This window comes from Xenopus laevis, chromosome 9_10L (genome assembly GCF_017654675.1).
Source record: "Xenopus laevis strain J_2021 chromosome 9_10L, Xenopus_laevis_v10.1, whole genome shotgun sequence".
Lineage (NCBI taxonomy): Eukaryota > Metazoa > Chordata > Amphibia > Anura > Pipidae > Xenopus > Xenopus laevis.
Genome location: NC_054387.1, coordinates 82,212,641 through 82,237,727, shown reverse-complemented (window position 1 = coordinate 82,237,727; position 25,087 = coordinate 82,212,641). Strand labels below are relative to the sequence as shown.

The window sequence follows — 25,087 nt, the reverse complement described above, 5'->3', positions numbered from 1 at the left end:
AGAAGAAATACCCAGTATTATGGTAATGCAGGTGACAAATGAGCCCAATATACCTGTTAATAGCACTACTTTAAAACAACGTGTTCCTAAGCCTGGTGAACTGTCTAGGTTTATCTACTAGATTATTGAACTCACCACTCTGCAATGTTTTTGTGCGCTCGAATGACAGATGTTTCTATGTCGATTGGGTGATATCTCATGCCACGTAACTCCAAAGTCTCATCCAAGGAACCAACCACATACAGAGCATCGTGTCTCTCTATGAAAAGATTGCAGTATTGGGTCATTACAGTAACACTTAGCATTATGCAGTTACCTAACAAAAGTCTTCTTGTTTTACCTCCACTTGCATCAGTTAGCTCTGTTCTCCGAAGAAACCCAAGGTATCCTGTACGTGCCCACACAGTCTGAGTATCACCAAAGCTCAGTCGTGCATTAAAGTGATCAGCATGCAGAGCCTCCTCTCCGTACACAGTGTAATAACCATTAGCATTGTGTGGGCTGCTTATCCAGATCTGTGAAGTGTAAACCAAAGAAACATCCAATTAACTTCAAAAGTGACCTTTACTCTCCCCTGAAAAAAAAAATATTAAATCTTTCTCTGAAACATTTATGACTAATAAGTGTAGGAACCCTGAAATGAACCATGGGGCAACTCTATAGAATTCACATACCTCTCCCAAGTGAGAGTCCCCAAGTGGTCCTTTGGTCTCTGTGTGTGCAATGATAACTTTAACACCAGGGAGAATCTGTAGACATTGAAAACAACATTAAGGCCTTAAGCAAAGGAAAAGACAAGCTAAGCTCCAATAAAGAAATACATAGTACATGGAATTTAAAAAATAAGTTATTATTTTTAACAATATAAAGTGACAAGTCCCGCAGTGCTGTATAATATAAGAGTGTATACTTTAAAATCAAAGATACAAGGTCTTATACACTAAGGCAGATACATTACACCAGTTCAATTGCCTATTGCAATAAGATATTTTATTTTCTAACTGGTACTAAAATTGCTACGAGCAACTGCCCTGATGTAATTAGCAAAATGACCCCTAGAGCCTAAGGAGGTGAAAAGGGCCTTGCTCTTATACAGTTTATTGGCTTTTCTACGCAAGTGAAGAAGGCATTGACAGGTATGGTGTCAGGCTGCAAGCACACACGCAAAGCTTTTGGCACAAAAATGCACACTTTTGCATTTGCAACAAAAGTTGCTGAATATGCATACTCAAAGGGGAGCACATCAGCTTTTCCTCTCCTGTGTAGAAACCCCGATGAAGAACCCTATGTGCCACTAGCCTAACCAATAAAGAGTTAATAGACACAAGTTTGGGGTAGGGCAATATTTGGAGTCAGGAAACAGAGTTAATGTGACTAATGTGAGTAATTTGGCAGGTGGCACTGGCTAGCTAGTTTGAAGGCGCAAACATTGGGAGAAAGCATGGAAGGCAATTTCAAAAAGGGGTGCATATGTGAAGAGTCAAATGGGGGGTGACAATAGGATAACCCCCTCGATTGAAGCTTACCTTCCCAGATTCCATCAGTGGAAGACTGTGTGGAGACCCCCTCTCAACTAAGCGCACCCTAGAAAAAAAATACAAGATCAGGAAAAAAGTTCAACAGAAGGCAGCGTTTCTGTGAGATGGGGAGGTTGTATTTACCTATCATGCCGAAGGGCTCGCATATCTACATACACAGTGGTTGGGTCAGGACCAGCAGTACCCTGGAAAAAAGGGATTAAAACGAATGTTGCTTAGTAAAAATAGCCAGAAATAGGAAAACACTGCAGGAAGGAGCAGGAGCTACCATGCAGGATGATAATCCGTGCAGACAAGACAATTCTACAAGCACAGTATTTTAAATTATGCCCTACTGAGCTGTCTTAAAAACTAACCCTCTGATACTCATGCTACTGTCTAAACATAAATTCAATACCACAACCAGTCCCAATTACCAATTCAACTGCCCACCCTGCCACTTCAAATTGAACTAACATCCCAATTCCATCTTAACTGGACATTCAATGGTGGGGAGGATATTGTGCAGTATACTATCTACACCACTGAAAAGTGCAAATTATTTTATGGCCTTTCTTGTTACACAGATCATTCATTACACTGTGCAAGCAGAACATCTCAACAAAAAACTAACGTACACTTCTGAAAGATCATTCAAAAAAATGTATCATTGTTTGTTTTAAACGGCAACACGAAATAAATCATTTTTAGGGTGTGAATCAGCAAGATCAGAATAAGAACAAACCCTGTTCCTTGCATTCACAGAAATCTCACTATCTTAGAACATGGCTGAAAAACTTTATAAAACAATTAACATCTCCCAGAGCTAGCAAGCAAGCATTTCAGCTCATAATTTGCATTGAAACTTGTGCTACTTTCCCAACCGATTCTCTGTTGTTTCTTTTTCTAAACCCCTAATCGGCAAGCATATATTATACATGGAAAGGGTATCTAAGCTAAAACACCTATGTAGATCTTCCCAGGCAAGCAAGAGCAAAGGGTATGTTGGTTGTGTTAACACACACTCATGCATACACCATACCTGGTCAGCAAGCTTGCCCAGTCTGTTGGGCTGAAAGAGGAACCACAAAGAGAAGTGAGAGAAAAAGCAGGAGGAAAGCATGAGTGGGAATACACATGGGTAGAGAACAAGGACATAACCACACATATATCACACGACCAGCTCATTATGGAACATGTAGCACTCACATGACCTGCTCCTCTCAGTTCTGAACATGCAAAAAGTTATTGAAATCCACACTGCAACGCACTCACCTGTAAACAAATGGCCACGTTGACTCTGCAGCCAAATGTGGTGCTGACAGCCCTGGTGGAAAGCCCCAGGTCCTTGAACAATTTCGAGAAGGACTGAGTAAGAGAAATACGTGGGCGCTCCTCTGCTACTACCATGCATGTGCGTACACAGGAAAGGTTCACACCTCGTGACTGTGAAAAGGCAATGGAGATGGTCAAAAATATGGAAGGTGGTGCAAACGAGAAGGAAGGGTGGAGTCAGCATGGAGTAACAAGAGCATGACAAACAAGGAAAAGAGTAAGATAAAGCAGTGGAGGAAATACATTTAAGCAATAAAGGGTAGAGAAAAGATACAGGTCCTTACCCTCAAGGTACCAGTCTGTGTTCCTAGGCCTCGGGTGCACATTTCCATAACAGAGTAAGAGCAGAAAGTGACACGTACTTTGTATTGGCTAACAGCGCAAAGCCATAGGGAGGCATTGGTCTCCAACTCCAATGGAGGCACCAGAATAGACTGGTGTCCGGAATATACACTATGTATAAAAATAAAAAGAAACTAGTTGGTACCAGATAAAAAAAAATAAAAAAAAAAAGTTATTTCCACATAACAGTACAAATGAATTACCTGCACAGGCACCAGAGAGCAAAGCCTAAACCACAGTATGGATCCAGACAGATCGCTATCTGACGAGAAGGATACAGTTCACACTGTAGCTTAATGGAGCGGCATAAGGCACTGCATGCTGAATGGGACATCTGGAGGGAACATAACACAGGATAAAATATCCAGAGGAATGGGTAGAAAAGCAATGTGCAAAAGGCTAATAGGGATAGCATGAAAACTGGAGAAGTTGTACCAACTTCATCACTTCACTAAAAGGACATAGAGGCCTTTGCAAGAGAATAAAGGAGGATGGGTAAGAGATCACGATAACAGCTTGCACACCAGTGATAAGCTGTGGGCTCCCTGTTCCCCTGTTTGCGAATCCCCTGGAGATCTGAAACACCATGAATCTCTTTACATAACAGAAGATAAGAATTGCCCATGCACCAAGCTGATAAATTTTAAGTGCAAATCTAATATTGGATTTGGAAGACTTATCAACATGGTTGGTGTATGTGCAATGCCCATCTTCTGCAGCCAGTAAATTAAGCTTTCTCTATTAAACTTGGTTTGGTTTCTTAATTGGCTTTGCTTTAGGAATGGTTACTGTTTCAGAAAACGGAATTCCGGAATTTTATGTATTTTAAAAACCCTTATTAAAGTACATGAACCAATACAGATTTCTTAATGAAGATTATACGGTCATGCAGATGGAAGTTATTTTCATACCTTTACTCCTGCTAATAATCCCGTAGTAGACACACTGAAATCCAGATATGCCAGAGTTTCGGGTGAGGCTGGCCTAAAAGCACGCAATACTTTTTTCTTTGGCATGTCCTCTAATGGCACAAAGGAAAAAGTAAAGGATTAAAAAAAAAAAAAAAAAGTCCTTATGTATTTGTTAAATGCATATATAAAGAAATGAATGCAAAATGTATTTCTCTCTCACGTCCTGAGGACACGAAACCATGGGGTTAAATACTCTTCCATCAGGAAGTAGGACACAGAAAGTTGACTTGAATACTATATAATCCCATTCTACCACCAAATACATAAATTTTTATTGTGTCCTTATAGAGGCCTCCAGTGAGGCCCATCACAGGCATTCTTTAGCCGGGGTTACCTATGGCCCTGGGGTGGTGCCTAAGACAGTTATTGCTGGTCTTGTTATGTCAGTCCTCAGCTTGTGGTCGCAAGACATTGGACTGCCCAGTGAGGTTGGGCTTCAAGCCATATGAATGAACATGTGGTCTTTTCTAGCCTCTCATTGCTCAAGGAAGGAATTGTCCAACTGCAATCCCTGAAGCAAGATTTTCTGTTAGACAGAAGCCAAGGTTCCCCAGATCCTGACGTACACATTCCAGGTCAGCTGGACCCAACAGAGTGGCAACTGAACGTCAAGGTTTTCAACTCCATCACCACTCGGTAGGGTCACACAGATTTTGATCTCCTGTCATCTAGTCACAAACGGACTGCGTGTTTTCTCAATCTTATGCATTCCCTACTTTAGAAATGCTCCTGTGGCCTCTCAAGAGTATAAAGCAAGAATGGGGCACCTTAGTTTAGATTGCGCCCCACTAACCAAGGCAGTCTTGGTTTACAGACTTCATGGACCTTTTGGTCGAACTGACAATGAACCTTTCTACCTGAGTAGACCTCCTTCATCAGGGTCCCATTCTTCAGTACAATTTCCGGGATGTTCAATTTGATGGCATGGTACTTGAGTTCTTTATTATGATCAGATGGGTTTTTGTTGAGGTTTCCAAGGCTTATCATAGAATATGGAAACGTTTCATTGTATGGTGCTCTGATCAAGAAATACTCTATGGAGAAGCAGATGTTGTGGTGTTTCTTTAGGATGGATCCAAAAAGGTTTTAGTAAGCACTTAGGGTCTCCAAACTTGGAGACTTTTCCTGTTTGCCTCTTTAGTTAATTTTTTTCACTTCAAAGGCTTACTTGCTTTCACATTAAGGCCCACTCTGCCTCGACCTTATGGCCATGCAGAAACATTGCCTAAGCTGAACAGGTTTGCAAGATAACAACGTGGTCTTCTGTCCACACCTTTACTACGTTTTTTTGTTTTGAGATCTTTGCCTCTGCTAAGGTGGCTTTTGGGAGTAGTTTTGCAGGTTATTAGCTGGATTTAGCTTGGTGCCTTGTTAAATATAACAGATGTACCTGGTGAAGGTGGTTATGGAGAAAATAGGATTGGAAGTCATGTCTTGACTCCTGAAGGGAGGGGATTTTCTTTTGCCTTTTCTGCTTAGATTCAATGTTTCTATCTTTATAATTTGCCATTGTCTCATGTTGGTTGGCCATTGCCTTCATTATCACCGCACACAGCCTTTTTATTGTGTTACAATCCCTTATAACACAATGAAAGACATGAATGGGAATAGCCTGGCAGACAAACAATGCTGCAGATTTACACATAGCCTGTACAGTGGAGTACCATAACATTCTGCTGCCGTATTATTACCCTGTATTATTAGGTTACAGCTCCCAGTTATTTTAATGTTCTTTAACAAGGCTAATAAAATATCTTTATCCTTCCAGCACAAGGTTAGGCTTTTCCTTACCTGTGTCCAAAATAGTTGGCCATGTTTTAACGTCCACAGCTGCAGCAGCCTCCTTAGACTTAAGAAGTCGCATTATTGCTTGTGTTGTAAGGATACAAGATGATTTGCTCACCTAGCCATAAAAGTAAAACACAAATGACTGCTTAGCTTTCATATTTTATAGCACACTGAACACATTGTTGGTGGAAATGGGGGGATGCACAGTAGGAAGACAACATAGGCTAAAGATTAAAGAAGGCATCATAAAATATATCTTTATGTCTTTTTGGTCTACAGTGCCTATCTACTGCTGGATTATAATCTAGCCATAGCCACACGTGTTGCAGTCTGTGGCAAGCTGCACTCATTCTGGTCTGGCAGAGGAATCTACACTGAGCAGAATACAAAAAAAGCTTCACAGAACAGTAACACAAGCCAACAGATGGGGTTGCTGTTAAAATTACCCGTGGCATGAAGCCTAAAATACTCACCTCTACAATCATTTTAACAGTGGGCAGTGTGGTAGCAAGGTTTTGTGGGTGAGGAGGCCGTACAGTGATTGGGATGCAGCCAGCATAAAGGCAGCCAAAAAATGTGGCAATTAGGTCAATTCCTAGAAAGGGAAGTGAATAGTCAAATATTACAAGCAAAGGAAAGACATGGTATGTTGTTCTGCTACTCATTATTTATCCTTTATGCCCTCAGAAAAAAAAAATCAGCAAAACACACTGCATTTCCTACATCAAAAAGTCAAACCTAAGCTGATGTGAAACTGTGCAAGCTCTTTGCACATTACACAACTACTAACACACCCCATAACCAAAGCTGTAACATTACACACACAAAAACAAATCCTCCCACCTTCCAATATAGAGAATTTGATTCCCGTCTCACATCTTGCATCTTTATTATTTTATGCTTATAAATAATTTTATAATAATTTAATACCTGGAGGATACACCAGGGCCACATGATCACCAACACTGAGGTGAGCTTTCTCAACCAACCCAGCAGCAATGCGTTCTGCCTTTTTGTGCAACTGCAAACAAGTGGCAGAACTGGACACTGCACCCTGAAAAGAACACACTAGTTATAAGGGGAAAAGCAATGAGCCATACAAAGAGATGTGCAGGTACAGGCAGGTGGGTGACAATGCATTCTGTAATGGCAAATTCACCCCTTAGCATACCGAGTATATGGTTTACATAGTTCTCCAGATGCAAGAAAGAAAAACAGCACACAAAATAAACTGTTGTAATGAAGGACTCACCTTAGAGTTCAGAAGTAAAAGAAGGATATGATCGGGGGTAGTTTGGGCCCTCCACTGCAATACATCGGCCAAGTACAAAAACTGTAAAATGAAGTTAGTAGGGAAAGTTACAACCTCTCAAAGGACTTGACTATAATAATGACAAAACCATCCAAAATATATTCATATTTTACCTTTTTTGCTTGATCATTATCTTCAAGCTGAGACACATCCCTCCCACAAGCTTGTGCAATGCGCTTCCCTGCCACCAGATTCCCCACAATCATAGATGCAGGACCCACATCTGGAGGAAGAATTAACAAAGGATCATAAAACTGACAAACTGCATTGCCTACACAAGCAAAAACTGATACGTGGATTCTATAACCTTACCTCAATCAAGATGATAGTAATCAGCACATTTACTGCCTGCTGCATGACATTCACATCACATGTGGTGATTACTGCAACACTTCAAATGGATATTTGATTGCCAGAAAGGATTTATAGTAATTTTTTTTCTAAATGCTTAATAATATGCCAGATGCATATATGTTGGAACTATATACATACATTTTTCACAACGTCACTTAATATGATTAAATATGTACAGTATGCTGAATGGAGGTGCCTTCTTTTATATCACAAAGTAGCAATGGCAACACTTTAAGGCTCACAAGTGCTATGGTCAGAGATCCAGGTGCTTATTTACTAACAAGGCAAAGAACTTGGCAAAAAAACTGTGAAATTTGTCTTCTTTTCTTTCTATAATGTAACATTTGTTTCACCAATAATCCAGTTACTCCCACCATAAACTGGCACAAAATTAAGCCCCACTGCTAACTTTATCTCAGACCATCCACTGCTTTTTGCACATGAAAAGACAAAGACATTTCTAGTCCTGGATTGATGCCATTGCGTCTACATCTGACCCAAGTTTATACTGAGTTTTTGGATAAATATGGATATATACTTCACTTCACTGGGTCTATGTCTACACGGATGAGAAAATCTGCTAGAAACCCATAGTCTTAGTGACAGAGATACTGAAATCCTTACTGCATTTACCTGGCTGTTTTTGGCGTGGCTTAGGTAGGTTGGTAACACAAGTATGTGGGCACATAAGAACATTACATGGATGCAGGGAGCCCTCCAGAAAGTGCTGCTTGGTTTCTGAGATGTGAATTCCACCAAGTGGTGCTTTGGGCAGAGTGTTGGCAGGAACCAAGGCCAGACAGTACACACCAACCTGGTGAATGCTGTCAATGGCCTATTAAAGAATAAGAGAAGAAAATATATATTAGCTCAGAAGGGCTAGATGGGTAGAAGACAAGGATTAGTGAAAAATGGCTAGGAACCAATCATATATACATGAATGTGTTACCTGAAGTACTCTGCTCATCCATTGAAAGCTGTCCTCCTCAGAGGAATCAGGGCGTTGTTCTGCAACCAGTACTATCCTCTCATCGTGCAGAACATTTACTGAGAACACAGCTATCCTAGAAAGAGATTAGAATATTCACGGTCGGTAAATGACAACCCTTTTCTCATTATACATACATCTAGATATGAAATCTTTGAGGTCTCAATAAGTGGATTCTGCTTTTCATACAACACTAATGTAAGATTTGGGAGATTATTTTGGTCATTTCTGAATTAACCTGTGCCCTTGAAACAAGCCAGACAGTTTTATGTTACCTTACTATACATCAGTCAAGTTTTTATCTGGGTACTTCCCTATAGGGACACACATTCCCTAGAATCACATTTGCAATAAACACTTTTCACAACCTTCCATCTTGCAGGCACAGTTTCTGGTCTCTTATAAATTAAAATGAAATGTCTCACCTTCCTCTGTAAACAAATTTCATTGGTTCCACAGCCAAGGCTGTCGCAACTACATCATCACAGCTGTGTCTTCGCCCGCTTACAATCATTTGTCCGTCCACCTTCCCCACCACAAACACCAGCCGCTCCTATAAAAAAAGACTTAGAGCTTAAGGGAGAACTAAAGCTCAACATGCCACATATATTTTGGGTTTCTTCATCAACCCAAGGCCACCAAAGCAAAAGCAAAACAAAGTAAATATCTGTTCCCCAGAAGATCCTCCAAGTGGGTCTCTGTGACCTTTAAAGCTGATTCATAGTTCCTGCCAGATAACTGAGCTTAGGTATTTACAATATACAGTGTATAAGCTTAGCTTCTCAGCAGGAGCCCAGAACACACTGAGCTGGTCTGAAAAGATTTAAGAGGGGTGTGCTGACAACTTTGCAGGCTATGGTAGCCTTGTGGGTTTAATCACTACTATTTGTGCCCAACATGTTTTTGAGTGCTAATAGCAGGTGCTTGACAATCCCAGGACTTCCCATTTAAGTGAAAAGGAAAGAAAGTGTCTTCACTACTACAACCAGTAACAATTTAAAGTGTCATGTATATGCCATGGTGAATACATATTAAGACATTGACCACAAAGCCATACAAAGTGAAGTAAACTTGTTGAATAAAAATATACAAACAATTTGTAAAAGGGAAAACATGAGTAATGAATATTAAGAAAATAGAAAAACTATTGTTAAACTAATGGTACAGAGGTCAAGCTTTATTTTCAAGACACCAAGGCGATTAGGGGTGAACACACAACAGCACACAGAAAGTATAAAGAGTGCAAGGCGAATCAGGCATATACTCACTGGCCCTATGAAGCCAAGTAGCCCAGTTCTGGTAAAGGTTTGGTTACACAAAGCCTCCCCACTTGCAGTCAGTGGAACAGTCTAGAAGAAAAATAAGAAAACATAATTTTATGTTGATTAAAAATTAGACATTATATTCATGGTTTGGTAAAGAACAGCTGAGAGTGTAGAGTAAATAAAAGGTCAGTAGGACTGAACACACAGTCTAGCCATTGCAACACGTCCTGCTTTATTATACTACAGGCCTAAATTGTAAAGAGACTTCTAACCCTACAGAGTGAATTTGGTCTGCTTGTTGAACATGCCAATATTACATTTCAGTAAGTTTTTTATGTATTTATTAGCATAGAATTTCATAACATCATTCAAATTTGTGTTACTTATCTTTATGGACTAGAACACTAAATTCCATTTCAAACACCAAACACACTTCCATAAAACTCACCTCAAATACATTCTTGGTGATCCCTTGGAGACCAAAATATGCTGTGCCAGTGGAGCAAGAGGACACACAGAGCTCACCAACCTCATCCGTCTTGCATAGGTATGGTGCCCCCTCAGTTTTTACTACACACATGCAAGCTGCAAAAAAACAGAACAATACACATTTACCAACCCTACTGCCATGTATATGATAAGATGACATATACATGAAGAATTGTGGGAAAGAAAAATATAGTTCTCAAATACCTCCAGGCATGACCTGGCCCACATCCTGCACAGTCAGCACAGACAGCTTCTCTTCAGTGTCTGCACGTATAACACTGTAGCTTAGTGCATTCATGGATAAAACAGCCTTTCCGGGTGGCACTCCGCCTAAATCTGGTGGTCTAAAAGCATGTTCAGTCAGCAGAATGATAGTGAGTGAAGATAGTGAGAGCAAAAAACAAATTACAGCAGGAATTAAGAAAGAAAGTGGAATACATACCTATGCATTGACAATGTTAGCGCTTCAGCAGAGCTGGCACAGGGTGAAATTACTTCAGGACGTAAGCCTCGAGACTGGAAGACGTTGAGAAAGGCATCACAGGAAGATATTGACCCTTTAACGAAAGATAAAGTCACGGTTACATCTGCTGCCTTTTCTATGTGGTATGAGGGCATAATAACCCTTTTTGTTTTTGCCCCCTGTATCTGTATAACTTTTAAATGAATGTGTAGATTATTCATTGCAGGACTTTTCCCTGAGTTTTTATAAAAGGTATAACCAGCATTAGCCAAGTCTACCATGCCACAGATTATTCCCTTGTCAGTTCTTATCATATGCGACAATACTCTCACAATATATAGTGGATAATGTACCCCCTACTATAATTTATAAAGATATTATGTTACCGAGGAGTTATGTGACCGCGGCCTCGTGCTTTTATACAGGTCACATAACTCCGAGGTGACTATTAATATCTTTATAAATTTTAAGTGGGGGGTACATTATCTATTATAATCTACAGTTTCTGGGTTCAGTTTTACTTTTACTTTTTTTGAAGTGTCTCTACAAGTTGATTTTTATCTTTAACTGCAGCTCTTTTAGGTACCTGTATTTTATTTTTGCTTTCTAAAAGGCACATGTCTCCTTCAGCTGCCTCCCTGGTCTCGCTCTTTTCCTCACAGGATTCTGCTACATTTTCACTCCCCCTCCCGTCCACTATCTAAAGAATCGCTCCCCCTCTGTGTCACATCATTTTCTTTTACTGCATCAGAGACCGGTCATGCAGGGAAGGAGGGGGAGCGAGTGGACGGGAGGCAGAGCGAGACTTTGGTAGTGTAAGGGAGGCAGAGCGAGATTTAGGCAGTGTAAGGGAGGCGGAGCGAGACTTCAGACACTGGACGGGATGGGGAGTGAAAATGGAGCCGAATCCTGTGAGGAAAGCGACACCAGGGAGGCAGCTGCAGGAGACTTGTGACAGGAGTGAGAGATGCGATGAAGGAAAGAGAAGCCCTTCATCGCATAAAACGGGTAAATCCGTTGTGGGAAGTGAGGAAATGTGGAGCCCGAAAGCTATAGCGGTGGGAAGCAAGGCAGCAGCTGCGAGTGCTGTCTCTTTAAGCTTATAATCGGCGCGTTCTGATGAAAGAACGCGCCGTTTATAAGGATATAATTTAAAGTCTGGTCCCATAGGGAAATGACCAGACTGTAGATTATAAAGAGGATCACCGTACCAGAGGCCACCCCTTCAAACTAGAGGAAAATAACATTCATTTGAAGCAACGTAGGTGGTTCTTCACAGTGAGAACAGTGAGGTTGTGGAATGCACTGCCGGGTGCCTTAAAGAGTGGCTTGGATGATTTCTTGGACAAACAATACTAAAGGCTATTGTGATGCTAAACTCTATAGTTAGTATAGATATGGGTATATATAATTTATGTGAGGATATGGTCGTGGTGTGTGTATAGATGCTGTATCAGGTATGTATGCAGGGCAGTGAGGAGTGCTCTGATGTGTATGTGAGAGAAACCAAACAAAAGTTACACCAGCTTATGTCGCAGCACAGAAGAGCCAGCTCTTCTGGTCAGGACTCAGCCGTGTACCTACATCTAAAAGAAAAAGGACACACGTTTGAAGACTGCCAAATCCAGATTCTAGACCAGGAGAGTGACTGGTTCAAAAGAGGTGTTAAAGAAGCCATATATGTAAAAACTGAAAAACCAAGTTTGAATCGAGGCGGCGGCGGAGGTTAAAGGAGAAGGAAAGCTACGGAGGCATTTTATTGCCAATAGATTAGCTGCAATAGTGCAAGCTAGAATGCTATATTTATTCTGTAGAATGTTTTACCATACCTGAGTAAAAAGCTCTATAAACTCTCTGTTTGTTTAGAATAGGAGCTGCAGTATTAATGTGGTGTGACATCACTTCCTGCCTGAGTCTCTCCCTGCTCTGGGCTCAGATTACAGCAGAGAATGGAGGGGAGGGGAAGAGGAGCAAACTGAGCATGCTCTTGCCCAGGGCAATGAGGTTTAAGCTGAAGGCAGGAAGTCTGATACAGAAGCCCATGAGTACACAATATAAGGAAAGAAATGCAGTGTTTCTTTTGACAGGGGACTCAGAGCAACATTACTTTGGGGATTTACTGGTATATTTAGATGGACCTTTCTGATAAGGCTTACTTAGTTTTAACCTTTCCTTCTCCTTTAACATCTATTGTCTGCCACATACATTGCTGTTTTGGCACATCTCCCTGGAAGGTTTAATAACACTTTAAAGCTCCAACCATGCTAATACAATCAACACCTAACTTCATGACATCCTTGCGGATTATGATAAACAGATTATTCTGATTGGAGCAACATTCCAGAGGATATATTACTGAAGAAAGATCCTATTTTCAAGCAGGCCCAGATTTGTGAAAAGGCCCGGACCTAGGGGGGCAGAAATTAAGGGGGTCGTCATGAAGCCCAACAACTCCCGCATTGGTTCGGAAGCACTGGGGATTTGCAGGAGATACAATACTTTTTAAAATTTCCTGTGCACCAATCCCCAGTACTCCAGAATTGATGCTGAAAATTTGCGCATGTGCACAAGCGGGAAGGGGGATTAAACAGCAGCAGGAATAGGGGTCACCTACTATGTAAATCCGGCCGTTTACAAGTTATTCTTAATTGAGAAAGCCAGTTGGATGACTGGTGAAATGTCTTCAAAGAGAAAAAAAAACACAGCAAGTCCAGCCGATTTGTTGCTGGTTTCATTTGGAGGGGTTGAACTTGATGGACTTGACCTTTTTTCAACCCGATGTAATACTATGGCTTATTACATATTAATACTATGTTATAAACCAGCCTTGACGTATAAGCATAGTCTGACAACGAGGTAAACAGCAGGGACTGAAACAACCTTTATAAACCCCTTAAATTGTTTTAGAAAGAGACAACATAAACCCATGTCTAGCACAGGCATAACACATACTTGGTCTTAGTGCCTTTAAAGTGGTTATTCGTCTTTTATTAACTTTTAGTATAACGTAAAGTGGTTTTTTGAAACAATTTGCAATTGGTCTTCATTTTCTAGACTTTTTTTATTATTTGTAGTTTTTACATTATTTAACTTATTTAGCTTTGTGTTAAATAAAGTTTGGAATTTCAGCAACATTCTGGTTGCTAGGGTCAAAAATACCTTAGCAACTAGGCAGTGGTGTGAATGACAGACTTGGAATATGAATAGGCGAGGCCTGAATAGAACGATAATTAATAAAAAGTACAATAAAATCTTAGTCTCAAAGAGCAGTAGTTTTTGGCTGTCGGGGTCAATGACCCCCATTTGAAAGCTGGAAAGAGTTGAAAGAGGAAAGCCAATATGTAAAAAAAACTATAAAAAAAAGAAGACAAATTGAAAAGTTGCTAAGAATATATTATGTTATATATAACATAATAAAAGTTAACTTAAAGGTGAATTACTCCTTTAACAAGATTCAACAACTCACATGGATTTGCTCCATCTGCTACAATCAGCATTCTCAGGGAACTAAGGCTCAAATCCCGCTGGTCTCGCTGTGCCAGGAGGGACCAGTGCATGTCACGCGATTTGACAAGGGCCACACGTGCTTAAAGGGAAAAAGAAAAGATGAACACAGGACAAGAAATCCATTACAAGCATGAATGCAATGGAGGAGTATGGGTTTAAGGGCAAATCTGCATGCTTAAAGGAGAACTAAAGCCTAACTAATGAAGTACCTAGAAATGTTGTACATTATGTTTTGTGCTTCTGTACCAGCCCCAGGCAACCACAGCCCTTTAGCAGTAAAGATCTGTGTCTCCAAAGATGCCCCAGTAGCTCCCCATCTTCTTTTCTGCTGATTCATTGCACATGTTCTGTGCTGCTGTCACTTACTGAGTTTAGCGACCCACTCACAATATACAGTACACATAGAATAGAAATGTCACAATATAAGGCTCATTAGTAATTAGTACAGATAATTACTACATGGCAGCACAGAAACTAGTGCAACGAGCACCAGAATTTAATAATCAGCCTTATAGCATCAGCTTATATTACAGGCCAACCTCATTTTCTGCTTGATGATAACTCATGACAACCACTAAGCTTAGCTTCTCTACAGTTGCTCAGAGCCCACTGAGCATGTGAGTGTTGCAAACACTTTCCAACATGGTGACCCTCTGTGACAAGTTTGAAGTCCTGGATCATTGCTGCTACTGAGAAGCTGAAACTTTAGGCTGATAATAAGTTCAGGTTATAAAATATGGCATTTTTTAGATGTATTCCTTTTTATGGTTTAGTTTTTTTTTTTTTTGGATTCCAGTAGAACTACATAGAGAAAAAGACAATATTGACCAAACAGACATTAGACAGAAATTCTGTACATGTACATGAACACAAATACATAGACAGTTAAAACCCAGCCATATACAGTAAGCCTGATACTTTACCTTTATAGGCACCAACTTTCTGGATCCAGGATAGAGGATTGACTTTCATCAGAGCATACGGAATGCTGATCACATGCATCCGGTTCATAACACTCTACGAGGAAACAAAAGGGAGGCTGAGTAAAACCCAAAACAGAAGGAGGCATACAGTGTTACTAAAGGACAATCAGCATCCACTCATCAAACACTGTATCATTTTAACACTCACAATACACATAACAATATAAGCTTTTGGCGCTTACTGTCAGCACACCATGCCAAAGTCCAGCATCCCGCTTGAAGTCCAGAACATTGATCAATGTTTCCGCTGAGCAAAAGAAACAGATTTAAGTCCATGAGCATAATAATTAAAATATTCAGTAGTAATTCTGCGTTATTCTTTATGAGTGAAGGAAATATAATTACATTGTAATGTCCAGTAATTAGATATTGCTTACAATACTACAACTATAAGCCATCCATACCTTCAGAGTAGCCGCATGCCTGTGTCAGAGTATGGCAGTGTGCCAACATTGCAGCCTGAGACACTATGACACCCATAGTACTGCCCTCTTTGCTGGTCTTATACTGTGGAAAAAGCCACATAAGAAGCATGAGTGGTGTGACCTTCAGTATAAGGAGTTAACAGCTAATTACACACTTTTCAGCCTTAGATGCACAACACAATTTCTCCTATGTGAAAACTAATAGGATCCTAATAAAGCTCAATTTCTCTCACCTCTATGTAAGCCCCATCTTTGCTGGCATCTCTGATATGAGGGTGCCAGTCTTTGGGAGGCTTCATTAAGTGTTTGCCATCAATAACAAACCATGCCAAGCGAGGCCAACCTGCAAAATAAGAATTTGAAAGGAATAAGTACATGACACTCCCAACCACAAACGCAGTTACACCCCAACTCTTAACCACTACAATGTTCTGGCTGTCCTCCAATCCCTACATATTTGTGGCCACCCACTCATCACACCCATTTTACATTCCATAAACTAGACTGCATCTCAGGAGGTAGCTTTAAAGAAGGGTTATAATTTATTAAGTCAATTTTGACATACATAGTTATTTATATGATAATTATTTCACAATTTGAAGTTTCACTTCTGGAGGCAAGCTGGTGCAGTTTTGGTGGCTTGACTTTTTCATGGCAACAGACAGTTGAACCTCATGTACTTGTGACAATGTAACCAAGACATTAAGAAGCCTGAACAGGTTGCCCATTTAGAGCTATTTAAAAGTCAGGTACAAACCTTTAAATGTTACCACATCACCACTCTGGGCTTTGGGAAGTCCTTTCTGACAGGCATCTGTTGTGAGAGCTAGGGACACGCTGCAGCACCCCAGAAGAAATCCAATCTGCTGACTGCCAGCATCCTTTAGAAAAGTGCAGAGTGGCATGACCTTGGTGTAGCAGCACAATATAATGTTTCACACAAATAATTATAAAGGTGATCCATGACATTACCTTCCTGGTAAGTGGTACTTCGATGGGCACAGGAATCAGCTCTGACAAAAGGCAGCCATAAAATGCAACCATGAACATAACAGGATCGCTGTTGGGAAAAACGAGCGCAACCTACAACAGATACAATTAAATTTGTAACTTCTGATTACCTGTATGAGAACACTCACATGATGGTAACAATTGCAGGGAAATGAAGTAGATTTCAATAGGCAGCTTGCTTCCCACATTTCAGAAAAGAAGCTTATTACAAAACTGCCTATTGCTATTTTCTTCGTTTTCTGCACTCACACTGAAATCCACTCATACAGCAAATTTAGAATACAAGAATCATGCATTCCTAGACTGGTATTCTCATACACACCCTGTCCCCTGGTTTCAGCAGCGGCTCATTCTTGTTGGTCAGCTTGTTGAGGAGGGTGTAGGCCAGTTTAACACTACGACTCCACAGCTTGCCTAAAACAAAATCATAGCAATTTGTGATGGTGGAACACAATTGAAAAGAAACAAAAGCAAGCCATTACTATCACTTCTAAGTATATATGTAAAATATATTAGCAAGATATTTATATTTTAATGAGTGGAAACTAAAATCTAAAAACAAATAAAATGTAAAATTGAGCTTTTGCAATTTACATGATTTTTATTTTTTAGTTATCAAGATATTAGCTGTTATTACACCTTTTGAATTTGGTTGGATGGCCAGCCATAAAAAAATTAGGTTAGTGAGCAGAGAAGTATTTTCTTTGCTCGCTGCTGTACTTGCCAATTTATTATATTAGCAACGGAAAACTGCTAATATCTTGAAAACTGGGGGAAAATTGTAAATGCATTTATGTTAAGGGTTTCAATCCCCTCTAAAGCTCATTAAACTGTACAAAGCTTAAACAGAAGCTTGATAACCCTCCCTAGGGGGAAGAAATTCAAATTTTTATCAAGAAGCAAGATGTTACCTGAAAACTGCTCTCCTTACCATAAGTGAGTGTGTAGAGAGTTTTCCCAGTTGTGTCCAAGGAGGTTAGACAGGGAGCTTTTGGTTGTGTGGTTCCCCATCGATTCAGAGCAGTCAGCAATGAAGGTGGCCAGTTAGACACCACCCCTAGTGGTTCCCCCTTGAGCAAAGCTATCTCTGCACCCTCTGATTTAGGCTGGTTTGGATCTGGTTGCTGGACTATAATGCATGAAAAGACAGCAGAATGTACAAACGTGGCTCACAAAAGACAACTAAAAGAAAAAATAATCTTGCCTCCTACCTTCAAGGAGCTCCTCAAAATCATCCAAAAAGAACTCTCTAAGAGGTGGGCGCTTTGGCCTTTTTAATGTATTGAGGAGTTGCTGTATTTTGGAAGAAACTCTGCTGTTTACTGGAACCCCTAAGGTGACAGACACAATGATGATAATAAGGGTTAGAGATTGGGCATTTCCTTATATTCAACAACAAATAAAAGTAATTTTTAACTCCAGGAGCATACCATTAGCTGTTTCTAGGATGCTGCTGTTGAACCCCCGTGGAACACCTCGGACTGAGGCCATCTGTGGGCGTTCATGGTGAGAGTGTCCCACCAGGCCTGTTGTTACATCTGGTGGAGCAGAAATACTCTCTGGCGGTCAGAGAGAAAGACAAAGACATTAGATCAGGGGTGCCCAAATGGTAGATCAGGATCCACAAGTAGAACTTTAGCTGGTGATCAGTGAATCTCAAGATACTGTCAACAATCAGCTTGTCTAAATCACTCTCCTGTTTCACGCTTTTCATTCAGATGTTTTTTATGTTAAGATTACATAAGAAATAGATGTTTAAATATAACACTATACATTTTTACTATACATTATATACTTTAATTCTCATAAATGAAAATTTAAGTAATATTTTCCATGGAACAGAATGCAAACAATGCTTTTTGGATGTAGATCATAATGGGACAACATCACTAAAAGTATATATTGCATTAGTAAAGTCTGGGCACTCCTGCAATAGATGTTTTACTTCAGCCCATGCCGATATGCACTTGAAAGAAGCAGGGAGAAAAGAAATACACCACTGCAATTAGAAGAGACATGGGTCTATGCCCAACTTGGTCACATGAAGTCATCTAGTGACCAATGCACAGCATGACTACATTGATGGTGTCCTGCTTCTGTTTAGCAGTTTGTTTAGAAAATAAGTCTAATTCACTTAGCTTTGAAATCTTATACAATTTGTGCCATAAGATCAGCACATGCCCTGATACTGACCCATCTGGGCATGTGCCATGACGTCTGCCAGCATTGTAGCAGCTGCGATGACTGGACAGCTATTGGAGGCAGTAGGCTTGGCTCCTGGGTGGGATGAGGTGGAGGATGCAGATGATGAGGTGGAGGAGCCCTGGGTTATTCTGCTAATCCAGGGCTCCACGCTGGAATGACCCTGGAGCGGTGTGGATGTGATGTGCCCCTGGCGGAACAATGAACCCTCATCCTCCGAGGCAGAAGACGTGTCTGTGAGTAAAACAATTATGATAGCTAGGCAATGAGCAGGCGGAAAGAGCAAGTACCATTCTGGAAAAGTGAGAATTTAACAGCAGATTTGAGTTGGAAGCATGAGAAAACAAGGAGTGATCAACACTGGCTAAAGAAAGTCAAGTTTGGTTTCAAGGAAGGATTCTGAGCACTCTATCCCCTTCTTCATCCGGCTTTAGATATTAAGGTAGAAGATAGATACAAGTAAGTACCAGGTGGGGTGTAGGTGTCTACAGAGGGCTGGACAAGGGCAGAACGTCTCTTGGAAGGCATGGGCATTTTTCTCTCCTTATATTTGGCCAGAGCAGCTTGTACAGCTTCTGTGTGAACATCTGCAGAAGATAAGAAAACAGCTCAGAGACTAACTATAAGCCAATAGGCTGCCACTCCATCAATCTTCTTCCTTTCATGGGCAATGGCTTGCAAAATGCCTTACCAAGTCCTAGAAGATGTGTGATTAAAGCAGAGCCAAAGAATATGTAGATTTGCACTAGTATTCAGCATGCAGGTTTTTTCTGTTAATTAGATACATAATTAAGACTATATCCAGTAGGAACATACAAGGAGCAAAAGATTTCTTTAAACAGGTTTAAACACTGCAAAATACTTTACTCAGTTTCTGCTGGACTACGAATCCCAGAACACGTCAACAGATTATCAAGGGTTAATGCAAGATGAAAGCTGTAGTCCAGCAACATCAGTTGTGTAGTCTTAAAGCAATACTGTTTTATTAAAAATGTGGCTCAAGAGCCAGTGAATACAGATAAAATGCTAAATAATTATCCACCAAATCTGTGTAAATCTGCTTCCAGGTTCTTTGTCCCTGATTTAAACAATGTTTTGGAATGTTTAAACAATCTTTTCCTATGTCCTTCCTCCCCATGTCTGATTACAGTAATATAACAAAGCCAAAATGACTGTACGCTCTACAAAGCAAGGACCTCCTTCCTACTGTGTCTCTTACCCCCAAAATAAAATTGCTGACTAAAATAAAACATTAAAAATTAAAATACATGAATACTTTATTTTAATTGCTTTTAACGTTATTTGTAAAAACAATTACAATCATCAGCTGCCGTCTTACATTGTATCAACAGTCTGAGCCACCAGTGCAGAGAATAGAGCACTGATTTAAAAACCAATACATATGCAAATAACTTACAAACCATAAAACAATTGTAATTAATGTATATTTCAACGTTGCTTAGAATAAGCTTTGTGTACTTATTGTATTTATTTTGTATGCATTATACAGCGATGCAGCTCCCTAACAGCACTTTACAAATATAGTGAATAAAGTACCCCCTTTTGTAAAATATAAGGATATTATAAGTTACCCAGGAGTTTCATGACCATATAAAAACACGAGGCCGAAGGCCGAGTGTTTTTATACAGGTCATGGAACTCCGAGGTAACTTCTAATATCCTCATATTTTACAACTGGGGGTACTTTATTTATTATAATACACAAATTTCAATGAGTCATGTGACAGAAATGACATCAGAACTCACCATTTATAACTGATGACATCAGTACTCACCGTTTATAAGGATATAATTTACAGGATATTCATGGCTTTTGTGTATTATAAGGTTATATATACATCCAATCTCCATATGTAAGCTAACAGCAAGATGTCTAGCATCTGATGAATTTTCTAGCGTATGTAACTTTTTGGTCAGCTTCTTTAGAGTGGCCACAAGGGGCAATTTAAAAGAGGGTTTGGACCCCTTTCATTTGTTCACTCACCCGATCGGAAGCGTTCATCCCTTGAGCTGGTGGAACGGGACCTCTGCTGCTTGTTTGCAGTTATTAAAATTTGAGAGGAGCCTGCAAGCTTGTTCTCTGCTTGCAGTGAAGGATCTACCCCTACATGGAAATTTCAGTGTGTTAATTCAAAGTATTACGAGCAGAATGAAAAGCTAATAGCCTAATCTGTTCCCAGGAGAGCAACTGTATACAAATATGCCTTTTATATACCAGGCACAAATACCATTCATTTCCTGGCATAACTACATTAGTCATTACTGCTCTGGCATTGTAAGTGAACAGCTAAATCATATTTAGAAACAGTTCCCATTCATTAGCAACAATATATACAAGTAAAATGAATTGTCCATGTTACTTATATTCCAAAACTGTGCAGTTGGCAGTCTGATATTGTAAGAGGGAGAGACAAAATGAGCAAACTCCAGTACAATTAGTCAGACGTACAACATTGCCTGTTATCTGAGGCAGGAGAAAAATGTGGTTGCACATTACTTTCTGCTTGAATTTGTTGTGAGCAGGGAATCAGGGCTCAGTAAACAGAACTCTTTGGACAATTAACTGTGTAAAGAAAACATCTCTGCGTACTGAGTCAGGCTGTCTAATTTATAGCAGTGTGCAAGCAGAAGGCTCTGTATCCCAAGCTAATGAGCCAAGTTGAAAGAAGAGGGCAGACAATGAAGCCCTTCTGCAAATTAAACTTCTCTTTTGCCTGTAAAAACAGAAATATGTTTTGCACAGTGAAAGAAAAGTAAGTTTCTAATATACATTAATTAAAAAATGTCAGTGGTTTCAAAGCTATTTGAAACCTGGAGAAGAATGGATTCTTGCTACATTGTTTAAGAAGTCAGACTTGGAGAACTGAAATACTGTTTTCACCTGCCATAACATTTCTAAATACCTTTAAAATGGTTGATTAGAGGGCATTGGAAAGTTGCTTAAAATTATTTTCTTTATGGGTGGGGACCCCTCTAAAAACAAAAGAATAATCTTCATTAAGGGCAGAATACAGCTGCTCGTATTACAGTCTCTAATTGCATAAAAGGACTCTATGAGAGTTGGCATTCCTATAATCTGGTGCTTCTGAATAACAGACTTCCTGTATCCCATAAACCATTTGCCCTAAAACCTATGCCTCTAGTCACCTGAAAACAAAACACTTGCGTATTAGGGTTTTTGCAATAACAATTTTGGACAGTCAACACTTTGGCTTCTCATATTTTAGGCTATGGGCAGATGGAGGTTTGGCTTCACGGCTCTCAGTCTGCGTATTTATTTCAGGTTAAAAGAAGCATATCCGCTCCATGCCCCATCTGCGCTGATTTAAATTAGATCTGCTTGTGTGAGACACACGCACTTGTGGTCAGGCCGAAAGCAGGCAATAGAAGGCTGACCTCCACTCGTGTGCCTGCAAGTGGTTCCAATTAATGTAATTAATGTAGCTGGGGCACGGACTGGATCTGCTTCTCTCAGTCAGAAAAGAATACGCAGGCTGAGAACAGCGGAGCCAATGCTCCGTCTGCCCATAGCCATAGCAGAAAACAGGTCTTCCCCAGTCTAAATTTGTTTCCCACAAAGCCATGCACACTTCTGTTATTCTTTTTTGCAGGACTGTTCAATACATGACATACAAGGCATTGCGGGTATTAAAGTCTTGGCTGGACAGGCAATGACTACCAGTTCTGCATTTAAATGGTGCAAGTGCTCAGGGAAAGAAGATAAGGGAATAATAAGAGACAAACAGAGACTGATTTAAATAGCATTGTCATTATTAGTATTCTTTATTTATATAGTGGCCATATTCAGCAGGGTTTAGATATCATTTACATCAGTCTCAGTCCAAGTAGAATTTACAAACTAAGTTCCCCATTGCATTCCCAGACACGCAAATCCATTTAATAACTTGTCAAACCTTAGCAACCCCATAGCAACCAATGAATAATAATTTCTTTTTGGCCAGCTGCAGGAAGAATACTAAAAGAAAAAATGTAACTGGTTGCTAACAGATACCGTCCAGGTACAGATTTGCCCACTGTTAGAAAATGGACGCCACTACACTCACTTTTAGCAGTGGCCAATTAACCTTCTTTTCATCCCCTTGGTAGACACATTTAAACAGTATTATTTCAATTACAATCAGAGCTACTGGATCAAAAGCCAGGTATTATAGTAGATATTTCAGACTGCTAGTTCCTCAGAGAGTGCCTGTTATAGGAAAACACATCATTGCCAATAAGAAGTAACCTTTAGCGATCCTTCAAGTATTGATGGCCCTTGCCAAGTAGCATCCATCAAAATGTAGGGCAAAATACACACAATAACAACATAAGGCATACTTGAATTCATGCACTTCCACCCAACTCATTCCCTATGTGAGTGAATTTCTGACCAATTCAAGCCAATATACCTCTTCATCCTTTTTGAGAAGAGGAAGAATCCCTTTCAGCCGCCAAAGTGGAAAGTCCTTTTCCATATGGGTAAATAAATATCCATCCCAATCGACAGAGGAGACAATCTATGCCCCAATTTCTTAAAGGAGCACTAAACCCTGAAAATAAATATGGCTAAAAATGCCATATTTTATATACTGAACCAGTCTAAAGTTTCAGCTTGTCAATAGCTGCGACACTCACATGCTCATTGTGCTTTTGAGAAGCAAATTATCAAGTAGAAAATGAGGTTGGCCTGTAATATAAGCTGATGCTACAAGGCTGATTATTGAATTCTGATGCTAGTTGCACTGGTTTCTGAGCTCCCATGTAGTAATTATCTGTATTAATTACTAACTAGCTTTATAGTGTGACATTTATATTCTATGTGTATTGTGTATTGTGAGTGGGTCCCTAAGTTCAGTAAGTGACAGCAGCACATGTGCAGTGAATCAGCAGAAAAGAAGATGGGGAGCTACTGGGACATCTTTGGAGACACAGATCTTTACTGCTAAAGGGCTGTTGTTGCCTTGGGCTGGTACAGACAGCCCCAAACTTAATGTACAACATTTCTACCTGACTGCTTTAGTTAAGCTTTAGTTCTCCTTCAAGTTGTATTTTGATCGTCCTCACTGCTATATGAAGCCTTACTCCAGATTGAAGACTTGCCCTCGCATACTTTCGGGTATACTTTTACACCACCATAGATAGTAAATCCTTATAGTAAACTGTCAAACTCCCAATATGGCGGGGGGTGGGGGCTTTTCAACAAAACAGCATAGCAAAAGTGCTCAAGAATTGCTTCATGGTTTTTACAAATGCTAAGACTAATTCCAATTTTGCTCATTGGTCCAGTAAAGGATTTCTTATTACAAAGTGAGAAACCAGTTCTACTGACAAAAGGTGTATTCCACATATCAAGAATCAATGTCATTCCCCCTACCCCACACATGCTTTACATAGATGTAGTGCTTTGACAGGGTTTATGCACCCCTTTATCGCCCAATCCTGAAGAACACACTATTAGAAAATGCAAACAAAGCAAAATTAGTCAGGGCACAGAAAACGTATACTTACAGCCATGGACTATACCTTGAATGAGAGGGATGTAGCGAGCTAGTAGTTTAGCTCTCTTCTTCTCATAGCCTTTCTGAGTGATGTCACCTAAAAGATAAAACATCAAGGAGCACTGTAAGTCTCATTTGGAATATACTGCTGCACAATCAAGTCACTACACCACTAGAACTATACAAATATGTCTGTATGATAAGCTTTACTAAGCAGAAACCTGGGAACAAAGCATCCCTGTGTCATGGGACTGACATTGCTAGATCAGCTAAAGTCCTAAACCCTCTTTTAAATGGATACAATTAGCAAATTACAATCCAGTTTTTACATAATACAACACATAATTTGTAACTAGGCATGAAGCAAATCAATAACATTCATATCTGGTGAAAAACATGTTGCCAATTGCTGAAAACTAATTTCCGCATTTACCAGGACCATAGATTGAAAATTTCTAGTTAGCTCCCCGATCTGCACTAGACATGTTCACTGGTAAGAACAGAGAAAGCTGGCACGGGAAGGGATAACATTTGAGTGTAACTGTCACATCAGTGTAACATCAGTATATGCAAACAAAAAGACCCTTGTTATCTTAAAAATGCTGTAGTTACATCA

General features: G+C 39.9%; 1 protein-coding gene across 12 annotated transcripts in view; it reads right to left on the bottom strand.

Annotated features, from left to right (window-relative positions):
* LOC108701408 (disco-interacting protein 2 homolog A) overlaps window positions 1-25,087 on the bottom strand; it is a 54,246-nt gene that overhangs the window by 1,458 nt on the left and 27,701 nt on the right. For 2 of the 12 annotated variants that reach the window (XM_041576448.1, XM_041576445.1), the window contains exons 2-39: window positions 24,482-24,568; window positions 20,958-21,077; window positions 19,420-19,539; window positions 18,944-19,186; window positions 18,181-18,309; window positions 17,962-18,081; window positions 17,682-17,879; window positions 17,073-17,164; window positions 16,712-16,822; window positions 16,497-16,620; window positions 15,973-16,082; window positions 15,719-15,821; window positions 15,497-15,561; window positions 15,255-15,348; window positions 14,291-14,410; window positions 10,804-10,918; window positions 10,566-10,705; window positions 10,321-10,457; window positions 9,876-9,956; window positions 9,033-9,160; window positions 8,569-8,683; window positions 8,253-8,454; window positions 7,379-7,488; window positions 7,206-7,286; window positions 6,884-7,007; window positions 6,427-6,548; window positions 5,957-6,068; window positions 5,023-5,199; window positions 4,106-4,215; window positions 3,398-3,528; window positions 3,137-3,305; window positions 2,793-2,963; window positions 2,560-2,589; window positions 1,662-1,723; window positions 1,527-1,584; window positions 675-749; window positions 341-515; window positions 136-259 (exon numbers count right to left, since the gene is read on the bottom strand). In XM_041576448.1, coding sequence (XP_041432382.1) covers window positions 136-259; window positions 341-515; window positions 675-749; window positions 1,527-1,584; window positions 1,662-1,723; window positions 2,560-2,589; window positions 2,793-2,963; window positions 3,137-3,305; window positions 3,398-3,528; window positions 4,106-4,215; window positions 5,023-5,199; window positions 5,957-6,068; window positions 6,427-6,548; window positions 6,884-7,007; window positions 7,206-7,286; window positions 7,379-7,488; window positions 8,253-8,454; window positions 8,569-8,683; window positions 9,033-9,160; window positions 9,876-9,956; window positions 10,321-10,457; window positions 10,566-10,705; window positions 10,804-10,918; window positions 14,291-14,410; window positions 15,255-15,348; window positions 15,497-15,561; window positions 15,719-15,821; window positions 15,973-16,082; window positions 16,497-16,620; window positions 16,712-16,822; window positions 17,073-17,164; window positions 17,682-17,879; window positions 17,962-18,081; window positions 18,181-18,309; window positions 18,944-19,186; window positions 19,420-19,539; window positions 20,958-21,077; window positions 24,482-24,568 — 4,585 coding nt within the window. Of the gene's footprint in view, window positions 1-135; window positions 260-340; window positions 516-674; window positions 750-1,526; window positions 1,585-1,661; window positions 1,724-2,559; window positions 2,590-2,792; window positions 2,964-3,136; window positions 3,306-3,397; window positions 3,529-4,105; window positions 4,216-5,022; window positions 5,200-5,956; window positions 6,069-6,426; window positions 6,549-6,883; window positions 7,008-7,205; window positions 7,287-7,378; window positions 7,489-8,252; window positions 8,455-8,568; window positions 8,684-9,028; window positions 9,161-9,875; window positions 9,957-10,320; window positions 10,458-10,565; window positions 10,706-10,803; window positions 10,919-14,290; window positions 14,411-15,254; window positions 15,349-15,496; window positions 15,562-15,718; window positions 15,822-15,972; window positions 16,083-16,496; window positions 16,621-16,711; window positions 16,823-17,072; window positions 17,165-17,681; window positions 17,880-17,961; window positions 18,082-18,180; window positions 18,310-18,943; window positions 19,187-19,419; window positions 19,540-20,957; window positions 21,078-24,481; window positions 24,569-25,087 lie in introns of those variants that run through there. The other 10 variants (XM_041576449.1, XM_041576446.1, XM_041576451.1 and 7 more) reach the window with 7 other exon arrangements.